Source organism: Onychomys torridus, chromosome 19 (assembly GCF_903995425.1).
Source record: "Onychomys torridus chromosome 19, mOncTor1.1, whole genome shotgun sequence".
NCBI lineage: Eukaryota > Metazoa > Chordata > Mammalia > Rodentia > Cricetidae > Onychomys > Onychomys torridus.
The window spans coordinates 53,640,469-53,655,131 of NC_050461.1; the positions used below are offsets into that span (position 1 = coordinate 53,640,469).

The 14,663-nt window shown below is 44.5% G+C and overlaps 1 protein-coding gene across 1 annotated transcript; it reads right to left on the reverse strand.

Annotated features, from left to right (window-relative positions):
- Positions 1-4,464: 4,464 nt before the first annotated feature.
- Positions 4,465-13,444, reverse strand: LOC118570485 (T cell activation RhoGTPase activating protein). Its single transcript, XM_036169012.1, has 10 exons — positions 13,328-13,444; positions 12,545-12,626; positions 12,402-12,455; positions 12,060-12,126; positions 10,630-10,796; positions 9,999-10,160; positions 9,432-9,541; positions 7,741-7,936; positions 7,053-7,167; positions 4,465-6,398 (listed from the first exon to the last, which is right to left on the reverse strand). The coding sequence occupies exons 2-10, from the start codon at positions 12,566-12,568 to the stop codon at positions 5,191-5,193; spliced, it is 2,103 nt and encodes a 700-aa protein (XP_036024905.1). The 5' UTR covers positions 12,569-12,626; positions 13,328-13,444; the 3' UTR covers positions 4,465-5,190.
- Positions 13,445-14,663: the final 1,219 nt, after the last annotated feature.

Genomic DNA, 14,663 nt, shown 5'->3' on the forward strand with positions numbered 1-14,663 from the left:
AGGCACAGGATGCGAGGCCTGCACACTACACTTGAGGTTATGATACGCTGACCTCAAGAAGAGCAAGTCTGATTGCATGTGGGTTGGTACCCTAACTCCCACCTCTGTGAAAAGGGTATCGGACGGGTCTAATGTTCTCTGGGTGGACGACGCCTGGACAAACATTAGTACATGTTCCATTTTAGCAGAGATCAGACCTCTACTCTTGCCTGTTGCGTTTGTAAAACAAAAAGGGGGAAACTGTAGAGAGCTGCGTGTAGCCGCACCCTAAAGATGGCGCTGGCTTCCACCCTCTGCCTTCCCGATGGCAAGCACTCTTTGTGGTAAACAGCTCCTTATTTGTCTATGGCTGGATTCGTGTGCTGCTGGCATATGCGTGAACCTGTGGACAGTGCCCACGTGGCTGCTTGGGGTTGGCAGCCCAGCCCTACTTAGGTGCTGGGAGAGGCTTGCCCAGGAGAGAGAGAAACAAAGGGTCCTGATTAAACTGTATTAAGAAGAATCCCGGTGTTGCATCATCCTTGCTGGTTGAGGCGGGCTTGACACTCTGGGTTTTACTGTTAAATGCACGCACACCATGCCTGTGCTCAATCCTATCCCAGTATCGGTTTCCAACAGAAGTGAATGAGACCAAATCATCATCAGCACAGAACATTGACATTTTTAGATTTGTACTTATTAATTAATGGAAGAATGATCATCCTCCCCTAATTCTACTTTTTAAGGTAAGAACAAGTTTAAGGGATAGAGGTGTGGCTCAGTGCTAGAGCTGACATTAGCCTATCATTTTCCATATCATTTAATAGGAACTGTATATTATAGACATTTCCTTTTTCTGTTAAGACAAGGTACAGACCCTCCATCAGTTTTTATTTGGTTTACAGTATTTTACTGATATTTTTTATTTTTTCAGTTTTAACGTGTGTCTTTAGATTTTAAATCTTGTTGTAAAGGCTACCTAAGAAGTTTTCCCTTATTTATTCTAGAACTCTGACTTTCTCACTTCCCATGCTCAGGTATTCTGCCCTTCTAGAGTTCAACCTGGCAGGCACCGTGAGATACTGTTCCAGCGTTTTGATCATTTCCCTCTCCAGCCATTTATGAAACGCCTTTGTGTTTCCCGCTGTTTGGACTGTCAGCACCATGTGCTGCCTGCCCGCCCGCCCACCCGCCTGCCCGCCCGCCTGCCCGCCCGCCTGCCTTGCCTCTGCTCCAGTCTGTTGGTTGGGGTCTGAGCTGCCATCTCTCCTGTTTCCTCGGACACGGCCTAAAATAAGTCAAGGTCACATTCCTCTAATCTGCCTTTTCTTCAGTTCTCTTGATTGGTGCTGACTGAGATTTTAAAGATGATATTTAGATCCATTTACTGTGTTCTAGTGAGCAACAAACCCCTAGAAAACAAACCGAAACAGCCTGTGTCCTCCTGGCTCTGCTCCCTGCAGATCTAGGGTCACAGGTAGCCACACCCAGCTTTTCATGTGAGTGTAGATCTGGACTGGGCCATCTCTCTGGTCCCCATATTAAACTGTATTCTGTAGCGGACAACATACAGTGTCTTGGTTTCCATTCAAGATATTTCGGGAAGTGATTCATTTTCATCTCTAGCAAACCGTGCACACTTTGGCCTCCCCCGCCCCCACTATTTCTCCTCTTGCAAATGAAGAGTTTAAAATCACATAGTTCAATTAGTGAAGAATCTTCGACTATTTGAGATCCTATCTGATGTGGCTTCCTGCAAGGTTGACCATTCAGGAAGAAAGCATACATTGGCAGCTCTCCCAGTGAGATCACAATCAGGTATTTATCTAATTATTCTTTTTAAGAGTGCATCAATATAGACAGTATTGGACATTCCCATCCCCAGCACCGGGAAGCACTGTGTCCATTAGCCATTGCTTGGTATATTAGTGTTGTAAAACCTACCTGCTGATTCAACTGCTGTGGGACCTGCCAATGTGCTGTGTGGTTATTGGGTTTAAGTTTTAAGCAATTGTTTTTGCCTCTAGCAAGAGTGCCCAAAATTAATAAATTTCTCTAATCTAACATATCTAGGAAAGATTCAATTTATCTAAGTCCTGGGGTCGGGGACAGAATGTGTCTTTGGAAATAATTGCAGCATCTCGTGTGTCTTTATAGGAGGAGAGAAAATTTCTCAGGAGAAACACAAGGCTGGCCATCTGTGTCAAATGGAGCATGGAATGGACCTTGCTAACACCGTGGTCTCCAAATTCCAGTCTCCAGGACCAGAGACAATGCATTTCTGCTGTTTAAGCATCACCTTCCTCCACAAATGAACGCACTTGGAAATGGAATTAGGAAATCCAATTGGAGGGCACCAGTGGACCCTATGGAAACAAGTGGGTCCCATGAGGTGTAACATCTGAAACAGTCGCTGTGCCTTCTCCTTAGTCAGACATCAACAAGAATGACAGGCACTTTCCCACCAGGAGCCATAGGTATCTGACAATGAACTACAGGGCTTCCAGTCTCATTGTTACTTTTTTTTTTTTTTTCTTTTTGTGCCAGAGCTGAGGACCGAACCCAGGGCCTTGCACTTGCTAGGCAAGCGCTCTACCACTGAGCTAAATCCCCAACCCTCATTGTTACTTTTTAAAATATGGGCAGCTAACCTGGTGTGATGGTGCATGTCTTTAATCCCAGCACTTGGGAAGCAGAAGCAGGGCTCTCTATGAGGTCAGCTTGGTGTACATGGTGAGTTCCAGGATACACAGAGAAACCCTGTCTTAAGTAGACAGATATTTGAGGAGGGTTTTCAGGACCCGAGGAAGGGTCACATGGAGGTCGAGTCATTAGTACAGCAGGACTATGTTTAAAACTTCCTGATTGGTCATCCTGGTTAGCCACAGGAGGCGATGATCTGATTCTCATGAGCAAGTCACTAAGAGCCATGCAGCAATGCATTGCCTGTAATCCCAGTGCTTAGCAGGCTAAGGCAGTAAGGTTTCACTTTCTGGTACCGCCTGGGTCACAGGGAAATCCTGTCTCAAATAAATTATACAACACACACACACACACACACACACACACACACACACACACACATATACTCTACCTACCATCCATCCATGCATCCATCAATAGATCGATCTATCTATCTATCTATCTATCTATCTATCTATTTATCTATCTATCTATCTAATCTGCTTACCTACCTACCTATGTATCTATCTCGATGAGAGCCTGGTAGAAGATTATTTTATCCTAAGACTGAGACTCAGCATAGTGCCTTGCATGTGGTAAGTACTAAAGTCATACCTCCCTTAGTTTTCAGCTCTGAGAAGGGGTTACCTTTATTCTCTTACCAGTCAGAGGTGGATGGTCTGCTCTTTGATATTGATCTATTATTGGTGCTTAACAGAGTATTAAAAAAGATTTTATTTTATGTATTATGTTTTGTCTACATGTTCACCATGTACATACCTGGAGGCCAGAAGAGGGTATCAGATCTCCTGGAACTGGAATTATAGGTGGTTGTGAGGAGTTATATGGGTGCTGGAAACTGAACCCAGTCCTCTGCAAGAGCAATAAGTACTCTTGGCTGCTCACCCATCTTTCCAAGTCCTTAATAGAGCTCCCCCACCTTTTTTGGTGGACCAGTTTGGTCTCCAACTCAGAGATCTACCTGCCTCTGCCTCTCAAGTTCTGGGACTAGAGGCATGCACCACCACCACCTGGCTATAATAGAGCATTTTAAATGCTAATTTTGATCATGTTGCTTGAACAACCCAGTATACAACAAGGCTAGCCAAATTCTCAGTAAATCACCTCTGAGGAAGAATCAGATCTTTTTTTACTCATTAGCTAGACCAAAATCAGTAGTGTATATAGTGTCATAAAAATGAACAGAATTGGGCCGGGCGGCGCATGCCTTTAATCTCAGCACTTGGGAGTCAGAGCCAGGCAGATCTCTGTGAGTTCGAGGCCAGCCTGGTCTACAGGAGTGAGATCCAGGAAAGGTGCAAAGCTACACAGAGAAACCCTGTCTTGAAAAACAAAACAAACAAAAAAAGAACATAATTAGGAAGATTGGAGCCCAGTACTATAAAAAAAAATTTGGATAAATAACTGGGTCATTGAGCAGTAAACTTCTAAGATCATAAACATTTATCCTTATGGTTGCCAATGACCAAGGAAGTTGAACATCACAAAAGTGAGAGAAGTAAAGGCACTGGACAGTCCAATCTATTACAAATAGGAAGCATTACATTATCAGATTATCTTGTGTCTTACAGTTTTTTCTGTCCCTGAAAGACTGCTTGCTGAAAAAAGTGTCTCAAATCCCCAGAGAACAGAGACTACATCTCCCGGACACAAGCCTCCCAAGGTGTGTGACAGCCTGAAACAACGAGAATGTAGTGAACAGATGCTAGCTGAATGCACCAGATGTGGATAATGTTCTTGATGGATTCTTATTGACTGAGGAAAAGGATAACACCAGCAAAGAGTGGCCACTCTAAAGGAGGAAGGCAGTTTATTGTAGTGAAACTGCACTGAGGTTTTATACATGACCCCTCAGTGCACACAACATCACTCTACACTGTTGCACAAGACACCACTGAACTGCAGAGGCTCCAAGTGCCCTGCATGAGTTAACACTGACACAACGCATTTCCACCGCTCCGCCCACATTCCATTAGATATTGAAAGACCTCCTCCCAGCCTCTGACAGCTCCCACAGGGCACATAGTGTCTTTCAGTGTACTTCCTTCCACTATGCTAGTTAGTTGTCAGAAGCCTGCTTAGGAAAACCGACTTATATGAGAGGTTCCAACATTTCTACCTACATGCAGCTCTTGGAAAATGTGAACACCGGCAAGACATCTTGAGGTAATTAAGAAAAGTAAAGACAGTAGAAACATGCACCTGGAGACGAAAACCAGCAATATAGAGAGTATATAAATGCAGGCATGCAGGGGTGTATGTAGACGACACCCCTTTCATCTAACACCTTGTCTATAGTACATTTTAGACATTTACCACATATTGCACAAACCCAGATATACACACAATCTGGTGTGTCGCTGTATAAGCCATCCTCACAGAGGAGAGCTCTACACAACGTTCTGAACGAGCTTATTCATGACTTTTTGGAGAGTAGAATTGACAGTTCTCTGTGCAGAAATGTATTCACACACACCACAAGTTAGCCATGGTACAAGGACTCCTTTCCTAAATGTAGGATTCTTTAGCACACTGGAGTTGGCCAACCTCCAAGACCATGTGTTGTTGCCTGAGACAGTCCAGCTTAGCCTCCTGCACGGATTCAGACATGGTCCTCAGTCGGTGCAGCTCAGACCTCCCCCGCGTTTCCACAGAGACACAGACAGTCTGACTCTGTTTCCAGTGCTCAGTCATGGGAGACAATCTGTGTCCACCAGGTGTCCCTTCACTGTGGTCACCTCCAAAGCGAGAAGGCAGAGCTGTGTTCCATTTGAGCATTCTCTCTCTCATACTGGCCACTGTCTGGTTACCATAAGCTGTGAGTCCAGGTGCCTGGTAATGAATGGCCTCTTCGTACGATGGTGGACTTCCTGGCTTCCTCATATCCACTATCTGGAACATGTTATCAACCGAGAGGGCCCAGGTTCTAGACAAGCTGAAGCCCAGAGTTGTTTGGCTTTGGATTTCTGACTCATTTTCCTGGATGATTCTGCCAGCAAGCTGGCTTTCTTTTCTGAAACCCTTCCTGATTTGGTCTCTAGAAAAGTCTTTGGATTTCTCAGACCCCATGCTGGAGGTCCCGGGAAGCACTTTTTTGTGAGAGGCAAAGGAAAATGACATGGAATGCTTTCTAATTTCTCTCTGGGGTTTGATCTTGTCTGTCTTTGTGGTGAAGCTCTGGTGTCTGGTGAAGAAGTTTCTTTTGGGACAGGAAGGAGAAGGCAGAGGTGAGCTGTCCAAAGATTTACCTGGGGCGACTCTGGAAAATGCTTTGGGTACCAGTCCCTGTGATGATGCTAAACCTTGGGTCAAGTTCTTTATCTTTAAATCCACTGGTCTCTTGGGCTTGCCTTCAGCTGCTGGGAAGACTTCTTCTGTAAAAGGATCTTCAGCCTCATCACCCTCCAAACAAGAGGCTTCCTGGGGCATGGTGAAGTTATCCTCACTCTTGGTTAGGTTTTGTTTTCTCATTTGGCCCATGAGGCACTCTTGTGAGGGTGACATGTTGGGTTCAGAGAACCGCCTATCTTGCTGGCCAATGGAACTTTTCAACCTGCCTACCATGCTAACAATGGGTTCTGAACTTGACTCACAGGTGTCCTGTGGGCCCCGGTTATCCAGGCCAGCAGGCCCCTCCAGCTGCCTGCTGGGAGAAGTGGGCTCCACATCTGGGTCATTGCTGTCATATGCTGAGTCATTTTGCAGAGTTGACACATCTGGGAAGAGTTAAGGCAGAGGTGAACATTTTATCTAGGCTCTTTCAGCAACAGTATTTATTACTGGCTACCCTATTTAGACCTATGGGTGATTTGGTAGAAGTGTATTGGGGCTTGATCTGACAATAAATTGATTAAATTAAAACTTTGCTTCTGTCTAAAATGATCTTTAAATGGTGAGAAAATGGGAAAATGAAATGGAGGGAGGAGGAAGGGAAAGACACATACGAGGAAAGGAAGATGGCAACGGCAATATTCTTTAAGGTTTTTTGATCTGAGTTCATAGGATTGACCCTTTGGGTAGCTCTTGTATTGGACCAATTTCCATTTTAATGGACTCACATTCCACTGCAGACCTGGAACTTCCTTACTCCAACCCCATAACTAAAGTTTACTAAGTAGAATTAAGAGTCATTGTGGCTTAGAATAGGAAGGAGAAAATTACAGATTGATGAGAAAGAATGCAGTGTGAGGAGGTGTTGCGGGTAAATCTAATCGCAAGCCTCATGGTTAACAACTTCCTTACAGACTTCTGGCTTGTGAAGGCGAATCCTGCTTCCAATACCAGGGATGCCTTACATCACTTCCTGGAGCATCGAGGACTGGCATGGGCTTCTCCCCAGAACCACAAGCAAGTGACAGAATGTTCCGTACCTGAACTGTCAGTGTGTTCCAGGGAGTCGTCAGAAGTGATGCGGGAATGTGTCGGAATGTTCTCCCCAAATATTTCAAAGCAGTTGTCAATGAGGAATTCCACCAATGTCTTAACCTGTGAGGAAAATGTAAGCAGTTTATCAGCTTAAGTACATTCATAAAAAAGAAAGTAAAAAAGAATGAGAACATATTGGGGTCAACCACTGGGGAAGTGGCAGAAATAGATACTTTTATGTGCCTAAAAAGCACATTGGGATTAGTGGCAATAATACACTTTATTATTTTATAAAGCATGCATTTGTTTTAATTTCAGGATTAAAAAAATTACTTTGAAGTAACTGGAGTTTTCATTTAAGGAAGTAGTTGTCCAGATTTCTAGTTGAACAGGCAGAATGTGATACACAGAAGAAAAAAAACAAAGTGGTTTTCTCAGCCAGGGAGTTAGTGCTGTAAATGTCTGCTACCCTGGCCCATCTCCCAGGACAACAGAGGACGCACATATTTCACTCTGTAGCAAATATGTGTATGTAAGAGAGTGGAACCATGAGAAACACATCCTGCAGTTGAGACTTCCTCTGTGGGCCCAGAGTCACTTTAAGAAACTCAAATCAGAAGCATTTGAGATGCTTAGCTTATACAGAGGGTGGGCTCATGACCAGAAAGTTTTTCAGACAGAGGCAGGACATACCTTATTGTTCAGGTCCTTCTGGGCCTGGAAGGACAGGCTCTGGTCGTTCTTCAGAGAAAGCATATTGGGCCCGATGCAGATTGCTAGGTTGCTGGAGTCCATCTTGTTGACCTCGGCATTCTTGCTGATCAGGTGCAGCACAGAGACCAAGTGCCTGAGCAGTAGAAGGTTGGGCCTGGGGAGGCGATCCGCAACCCTGGAAGAAATTGACAGATGAGGGCTTTTGTGTAACCTTAGCCTGGCCTCTCAAGAGGTTCTCCCCAAACCAGACTTCCTTTAAAACAAGGAAGGTGCATTTCCAAAAGAAACGTTGTGAAACGTTCATTCAGACTCTTGCCGCAGCAGCTGACATAGATTGGGACCAGTAAACCACAAGGTTGTAGCAATTGGGACTCCAATAGTACCTCTCTTTATTATACACACGGATGCTGATTATGAAGCAATGCCTGTGTAACCGCCACAATCCACTTCACATTTTGAAAACAATTTTGTCACACCATCAAATTACTGCATCAGATTTCTATTTTGAGCCCTGTGAGACTGATTATCTCACACTTCTTTGGACTGTAAATTTTAGAGCAGGACCACCCATTTTTATATCATTCTGAGAAATCTTTAGATAGAATCAGTCTATAAAAGCGTGTTTATAACTAGAGGCAGACAGGACTTAAATGCAAACATTGTCCTCGTGGTAACAGATTAGATTGTGTCTTTACATTTTGGTATTTCAAAAAATGAAATGAATCCAGCACATGGGTCCTTTTCATTTCTTAGTGTTGTTTTCATAAATGAGTTTTATGCCCAAGTAGAAACTCATTGTGATAATCTTAGAATTCTGGGGGTGAGGTGGACAGAGCTATCCTCCTTTTGGAAAATATTTCATGGAACCATTTGGCTGCAGGGGACAACTATTGCATGTCGGTGAACTTTCTGAGGATGTGGCAAAGGTTCTGACATGTTAACGGAAGACATTTGTGACTCTGGTTACACAGAGGTCACACTTTCATTTTTTAATATCATTTCTGCCAACTATTGGAATTTTTTTTTTTTTTTTTGTTAACCATAGAATTTAGAGTTGACTATGGAGTTTTATAGACAAAACAATCCCTTCCAAGTTGCTCTGCTGTGCAGTAAGTGTTTATGAGAGAAGAGTGGCTGGTACCAAGGACACCAGCTGATGAAGTTAAGGGTAACTCCAACCCTATTGTCTAGCCTGTGGTAAAGCGTCCACAGTCTGAGTTTGTTCTGTGCCTTTTAAAACCACTGTGTTTAGGTTCTCTCCTATTTTGGATCTATGAGAACTGAAGTTTACTTTCTGCTTTTTAGGAAGTTCTTTCTCTCGTTTGGGTAGAAGTACATTTTTCTTTTCTTTTCTTCTTCCTTCCTTCCTTCCTCCCCTCCCCTCCCCTCCCCTCCCCTCCCCTCCTCTCCTCTTTCTTTCTTTCTTTCTTTCTTTCTTTCTTTCTTTCTTTCTTTCTTTCTTTCTTTCTTTCTTTCTTTCTTTCTTTCTTTCTTTCTTTTTTAAATACCTAGGGCTCCTTCTGGCTTCTGTGATGGGAGCAGATGAGCAATCCCACTCAGACTCCCTGGACCCCCCCAGTTTCTGTGAGACAGGCATCCCCAAGGCGGTGCACAGGCTTGTGAAGGAGGAAGGATGGCGGTCTTGCATGCTGCAGTGTCTAAGGACTTACTGTTTTAGGGCCTCGATTCTCTCCTCCTCGCTGGGCTTCTCCAGGGCACCCATCCACTCCTCGAAGAGGTCACAGGAGAGTAGCTTCAGGGGGATCCCTCGGAGGAAGTCCTGGAGGGAGGAAGGGGTGTGTTTGCCTGTTCGTGCCGGGCGGTGAGTCTTTCTCCTCCTTGTACCCCTGTTCACCCAGTCCTACCCCTGTGTTTGCTTCCTTTAGGGAGCCTCTTCCAAACTCACACTGTACTCTGGAACCTCCCAGTAACCAGCATAATAAGATGCACTGTCCATAGGTAGGTGGACTCTGGGGAGACCAGATTTACGAATGGACTTGGCCATGGGGGCGGTCAAGTAATATTTCGAAAGAATTTCCTGCCACCCTTTCTGTTGAAGCCCGGGGCCACTGAAACAGAGGTGCTTATGCGAATAATTAAAAAATGTAACTAAGAAAAGACTAAACTTCCAGATCAGCAGGCTTTGCCCAGCAGGGAGCAGTGCCAGGGGCTGGTTTCCCGGTGAGTTTGTCAGTGCGCCCCCAACAGGCCATCTGGCACAAATGCAGCAGACTCACCTTGAAGACCACAGCCAGCAGATGCACCGGGAGCTGGTTCAGGTTCACCGGGCACCCACAGTTAAGTTCTTCCTTCAGCTCCTTGCGAGCCTTCTCACTGGCAGCTTTCCGGAATATTCCTTCGGTTGAAGGGCCTTTAAGGCAGAGGATGGTGAGGATGTCCTGCGGGAGCAGAAAACGTTGCTGCGGTTAATGCATGGAAACCTATTTATAGGTTCTTGTTAAGAGAGCCTTCCTTCACAAGCTACTGAGGCTGGTGCTACCAAAGATGCTCCTCATTTTTTTCTCAGAGGAGGTAAATTGTGAAAGCACTAATTTTGCACATTTGAAAATTTTTAGCCCCCCCCCCCATGTTCTCATAGGAGCACTACATTTCCCACAAACACCCTCTGCTCCCTCTTGACAGAGCTTTAGAAGTTAAAAGCATTCCACCATCTCCCATCCACAAGTCAGAGGACTGAGGGAGGGACCGTCACTCTGAGCACGTCGGTGGATAGCAGCGGGCGGATGGCTTCCCCAACGCACTGGAAAGTCACCGGGAGGCTTCAAACAATGAGTTCCATCGTGTTCAGATCTCCCAAAGGCTTTTCATAGAAAAGGGAAGAAGTTTTATGAGTCAACACACACCTACCTGGATGGGTCTAGGGAGTGTGTCGTTTTCCCCACAGATGATTGACAAGGGCTGATCAAACAGTGACACTTTCAGCTCTGGTTCCAATGAACCAGAGAAGTCAGATGAAGGAGAGAGCTTTCTCATGAGAGAGGGCCAGGACAATACTTTCTTTCTCTTCTTAACTTCTATAGCCAAGGAAACAAGGAGATAAGGAGAAAAAAAACAATGTTAATAATAAGGCAAGATCCAGACTAGAACATCGATGGTCTTGGCCACGTCATCCTATCTATAGATATCTATAGCATGCCATGTTGAAAAAAACCCAAAAAACAAACAAAACCAAAACACTGTTGAAAACTTGAGAAGGCCAAGGGCAAAACCCTTGATCTAGAAAAGCCAACCCCCAAACAACCACACTGTTTCTAGGGCAGCCAGTCCCTAAACATCAACACCAGGGTTCCTCAGGTTCCACCTTTCCTGTTTTCACCCTCACAGCTGTTAGCTACCGAAAACGAGCAGAATTTAATTGTGTGGGTCAAGACTACCAGTTTTAATGTTTTAACGCATTGTTCCTAATAACTACCGAGAACGTTTCTGCTTAATGGATATTCTTTTAACTTATTTCTTTGAATGTGAAAGTTACAAAGAGAGGAAGTGTCTTGCTCAAGATCTTTCAAAGGTTCTGAGCAGGGCTGACTGGTCACCTCCGTTTTAGCACTTTGCCACCACTAGAGGGGGCTACACCACCCAGGGAACCTTGCAGTCACCCAGTCTGGGAGTTTCAGAAGCTAATACATGGTTCTCTGGGAAGGAAGCCCTCCCCACCCCCTCCCCAAGTATCCGACCCTCTGACAACCATAAAACTTGTGTGCAATGGGTATCAGAACTCAAACATTCCCCTTTTATCTTTCTTTTTTCCCCTTCTAATTTTAAAGGCTGTGCTTCCTAAACAACTGGTGTATGTATGTTTTTACATATTTTGTACTGAAAAGTGGTGATCAGATCTGATGCACACTGTAATAAAACATGTTATGAAAGGGAAAAAGCGTAGACGCTGATCTAACTGAGATCAGCAACAATTGCCCATGAACTCTTTCTTAGTTATTACAGTCTCCACTAAAGAAGGAAGCAAGCGGTGGGAAGAGCAGCGTGTGTTTCTCCAATGCGTGCGTGCGTGCGTGCGTGCGTGCGTGCCTCCATCCTCAGAGTTTACAAGGCCCGAGACTGGCCAGCCTGGTTGGAAACACCCCATGGAGCTGGGGGCATAGGCTGCAGACAGTCTTCCCTCCTACAGAACCTGCTGTTCTAGTCAAGGGTTAATGTTCTGCGGTCTCTCAGAATACTTAGAAAACAAATTCCTGGTAAAGTAAAAGCCCTGTGGTTTTGCAAACTGAGATCGCTAGTTAGGCTCGAGGAGAGAGGGAGAGCAGTATGTTTTCAAAACTCACCAATTAGCTGGCAGATGCTGTCTTCACTCTCACAGGATGTCAACAGCGGAAGGGCCTTGATATCACCCTGGAAACAAATTTAAGTTAAAATAGTGACCTAAGACCTGCGGTCTCCCTCCACAAAATGCACGGATAGCTTTTATTCATCTTAAAACGTAGGTCAATTGCATTGAGTCTGCATTCTTCTCAGGTCAACATTATTGTAGAAGAGTTTCAATCAATGTGTCTAATTTATAGTCTGATGTTCACTTTATACTGATACACGACCCAAACAGTCAACAAAAAGAACATTTTCCATCTTCTTACAGTGTAAATCGAAAGTTAAAAACATTACTTTCTTACCTCTGACTGACATTCAATCAGTGTCTCCATGTTATTGACATTCAGTGTTTTTGACTAAAAGAGAGAAAAATGACATCAGTGAAGGTCTCTCCGGCTCTCGTCTGTGGACAAGACAAATAAGTAAGTGTGAAGGACTCACGTACATCCAGACTGCTTATCAACTTCATTGGAGTTGGGGCTGACAGTCCAAGGGGGCGTTTCACTAGCGTGAGGCTTTGATTCTGTCTACAATACATCATGAAGGAAAAGAGTTATAAAAGAGAATAACCAGTCAAATGTCAGAGTCAGATTGCCAAAACAACAACAACAATGCCCTGAGCTTAAAGCTACTGGGTAGAAAAGTTTGAATTTAAAGCCGGCCTCCCACGAAGAGCAGCAGGAGAATCTCATCCAACTTTTCATTTGCATTTATTTTATCCAAATGAAATAAATACTCCTAGGTTTCCATGAAATAAGATAAAAATCACTCTTTCTTACTTATTTATTAAGAACAGCATCTGAGAAAGTTATTCCTAAATTCCTTAAGCAAGATGTCTTTACTACTCGGAAACTTACTTTGTTGTCTGTAATTACATTCTCATCAGGAGACTCTGAATACAATTATAGCAACTAGCCTCTTTTTTTTTTTGAGAGCTCATACGTCGTATATTAAATGCTCTGCACTCTCATCTAAACCCATGTTAGAAAGAAATTTATTTCTAGGATACTAGTTACAGTATACAGAAACTAAATCCAACATTTACAGAATTCCTGGGCCCCCAAATTGCAGCTGTCACACGGCAGGCGAGCATTCTGCGCTCAGAGTCCTTCTAAGACAGACACGTTTCTCAGCACCGCTTTTCTTCAGTGATACATAACCTCAGGGATCCAAGACCCACAACCTTCAAGGCAGTTTATGTTCTGTCCTGTTAATCTACAGTACTTACCCCGGGAGGGTCTTCAGCCAGAGTTCTTTTACCTCCAATGAACTGTGGAAAACAGGAGACCCAGCATGATACCCTGACCCTAGGAATCCACCCACAGACGAGACACTGGAGCCCTCAGCCTCATGTGCTGTGTGTTATAAGTGGCGGGGGCGGGCAGGTGGAAACTCAGAATATTACTGGGGCCGGAAGGAACATCATGGGCTGTCACACAGAGAACTAGCCAGACGCTACACAGTTCTCATTTCCTCATTCCTTTTAGGGCGGCGATGGTTCTTTCCACCACCCCCCTCCCACCCCATTTCAAAGTAAAAATTTCTACAAACTACTAGGGGTGGAAAACGTGACATGGTGAACATAAGAGAAGGCTTTAATGAATGTCAAGGTGGTATGTGAGAATGAGAGAGTTTGTTATTCTCTGTGTAAACATCATTTTATTTTGGAAAGCGGTCATCTCGCCCCTTCTCTGGGTTGTCTATCCTGTTTGGGTGCTGTATCCCTTTCATCCACCATCTTCTCTGTCTTCCAGGACTAGAAATGGACAGTGCTGGATGTGGTGATAAAACCAGAGCGGAGGCCAAGGAATGGCTTTCCCTCTTTGAAAATTGATCACTCTCAAAATCTACATCAGTTTCTTCGGAATTAGGGGAACTGCCCACCGAGCATTAGATTTCTTTCTCTAAGTTTATTGGGAAATACAGTAAGAGGCGGTCACACTCATAGGATCAATGACTTTGAAAAGCGGAGTAAAGGGTCACATGGCTGTCAATATCGTGGCGTCTTTGGGAAGTTTAACAGAAAGAAGTGGTTGAAATGCAGTGCCCTGCACTCTCATCCTCTGTTACATCGCCTGCCCCCTCTTCTTTCTTGGAGACTACATCACATCCCATGTGGACACCAACTGGCATCACGCCCCAGGACTATGGCTTTGTATGTTGTACCGATAATTTGGTGTTTGGCTCTGCAGCATTCCACCCGAATGTCTAAGTTGGTTGTCAGGTGTTTGGTGCTGGAGATTGACACCTGCCCCTCAGAACATACTCTGTTTCCGAGCTGCGCCCCAGCCAGGATTACCATTGGGGTTCCCTAGTGTCAAGGGCACTCCTGCTATGGAGAAAGCCTTCTCTCCTCACCAGGTAGAAGGCTCTTGGTGATGCGAAAATGGAACCCACTTTCCAAGGGTTTTAATCTTAATTCCATCATCTGCATTATCACCCAAAGAGACACAGCTCAGCTCTTCTTGAGATAGAAGACTTCAATGCTTTTGTGTGTGGCTGATATATTGTGCATATATCTGGGGTCAGAGTACAGAACAGCTACTATATTAAACATAGGTTTA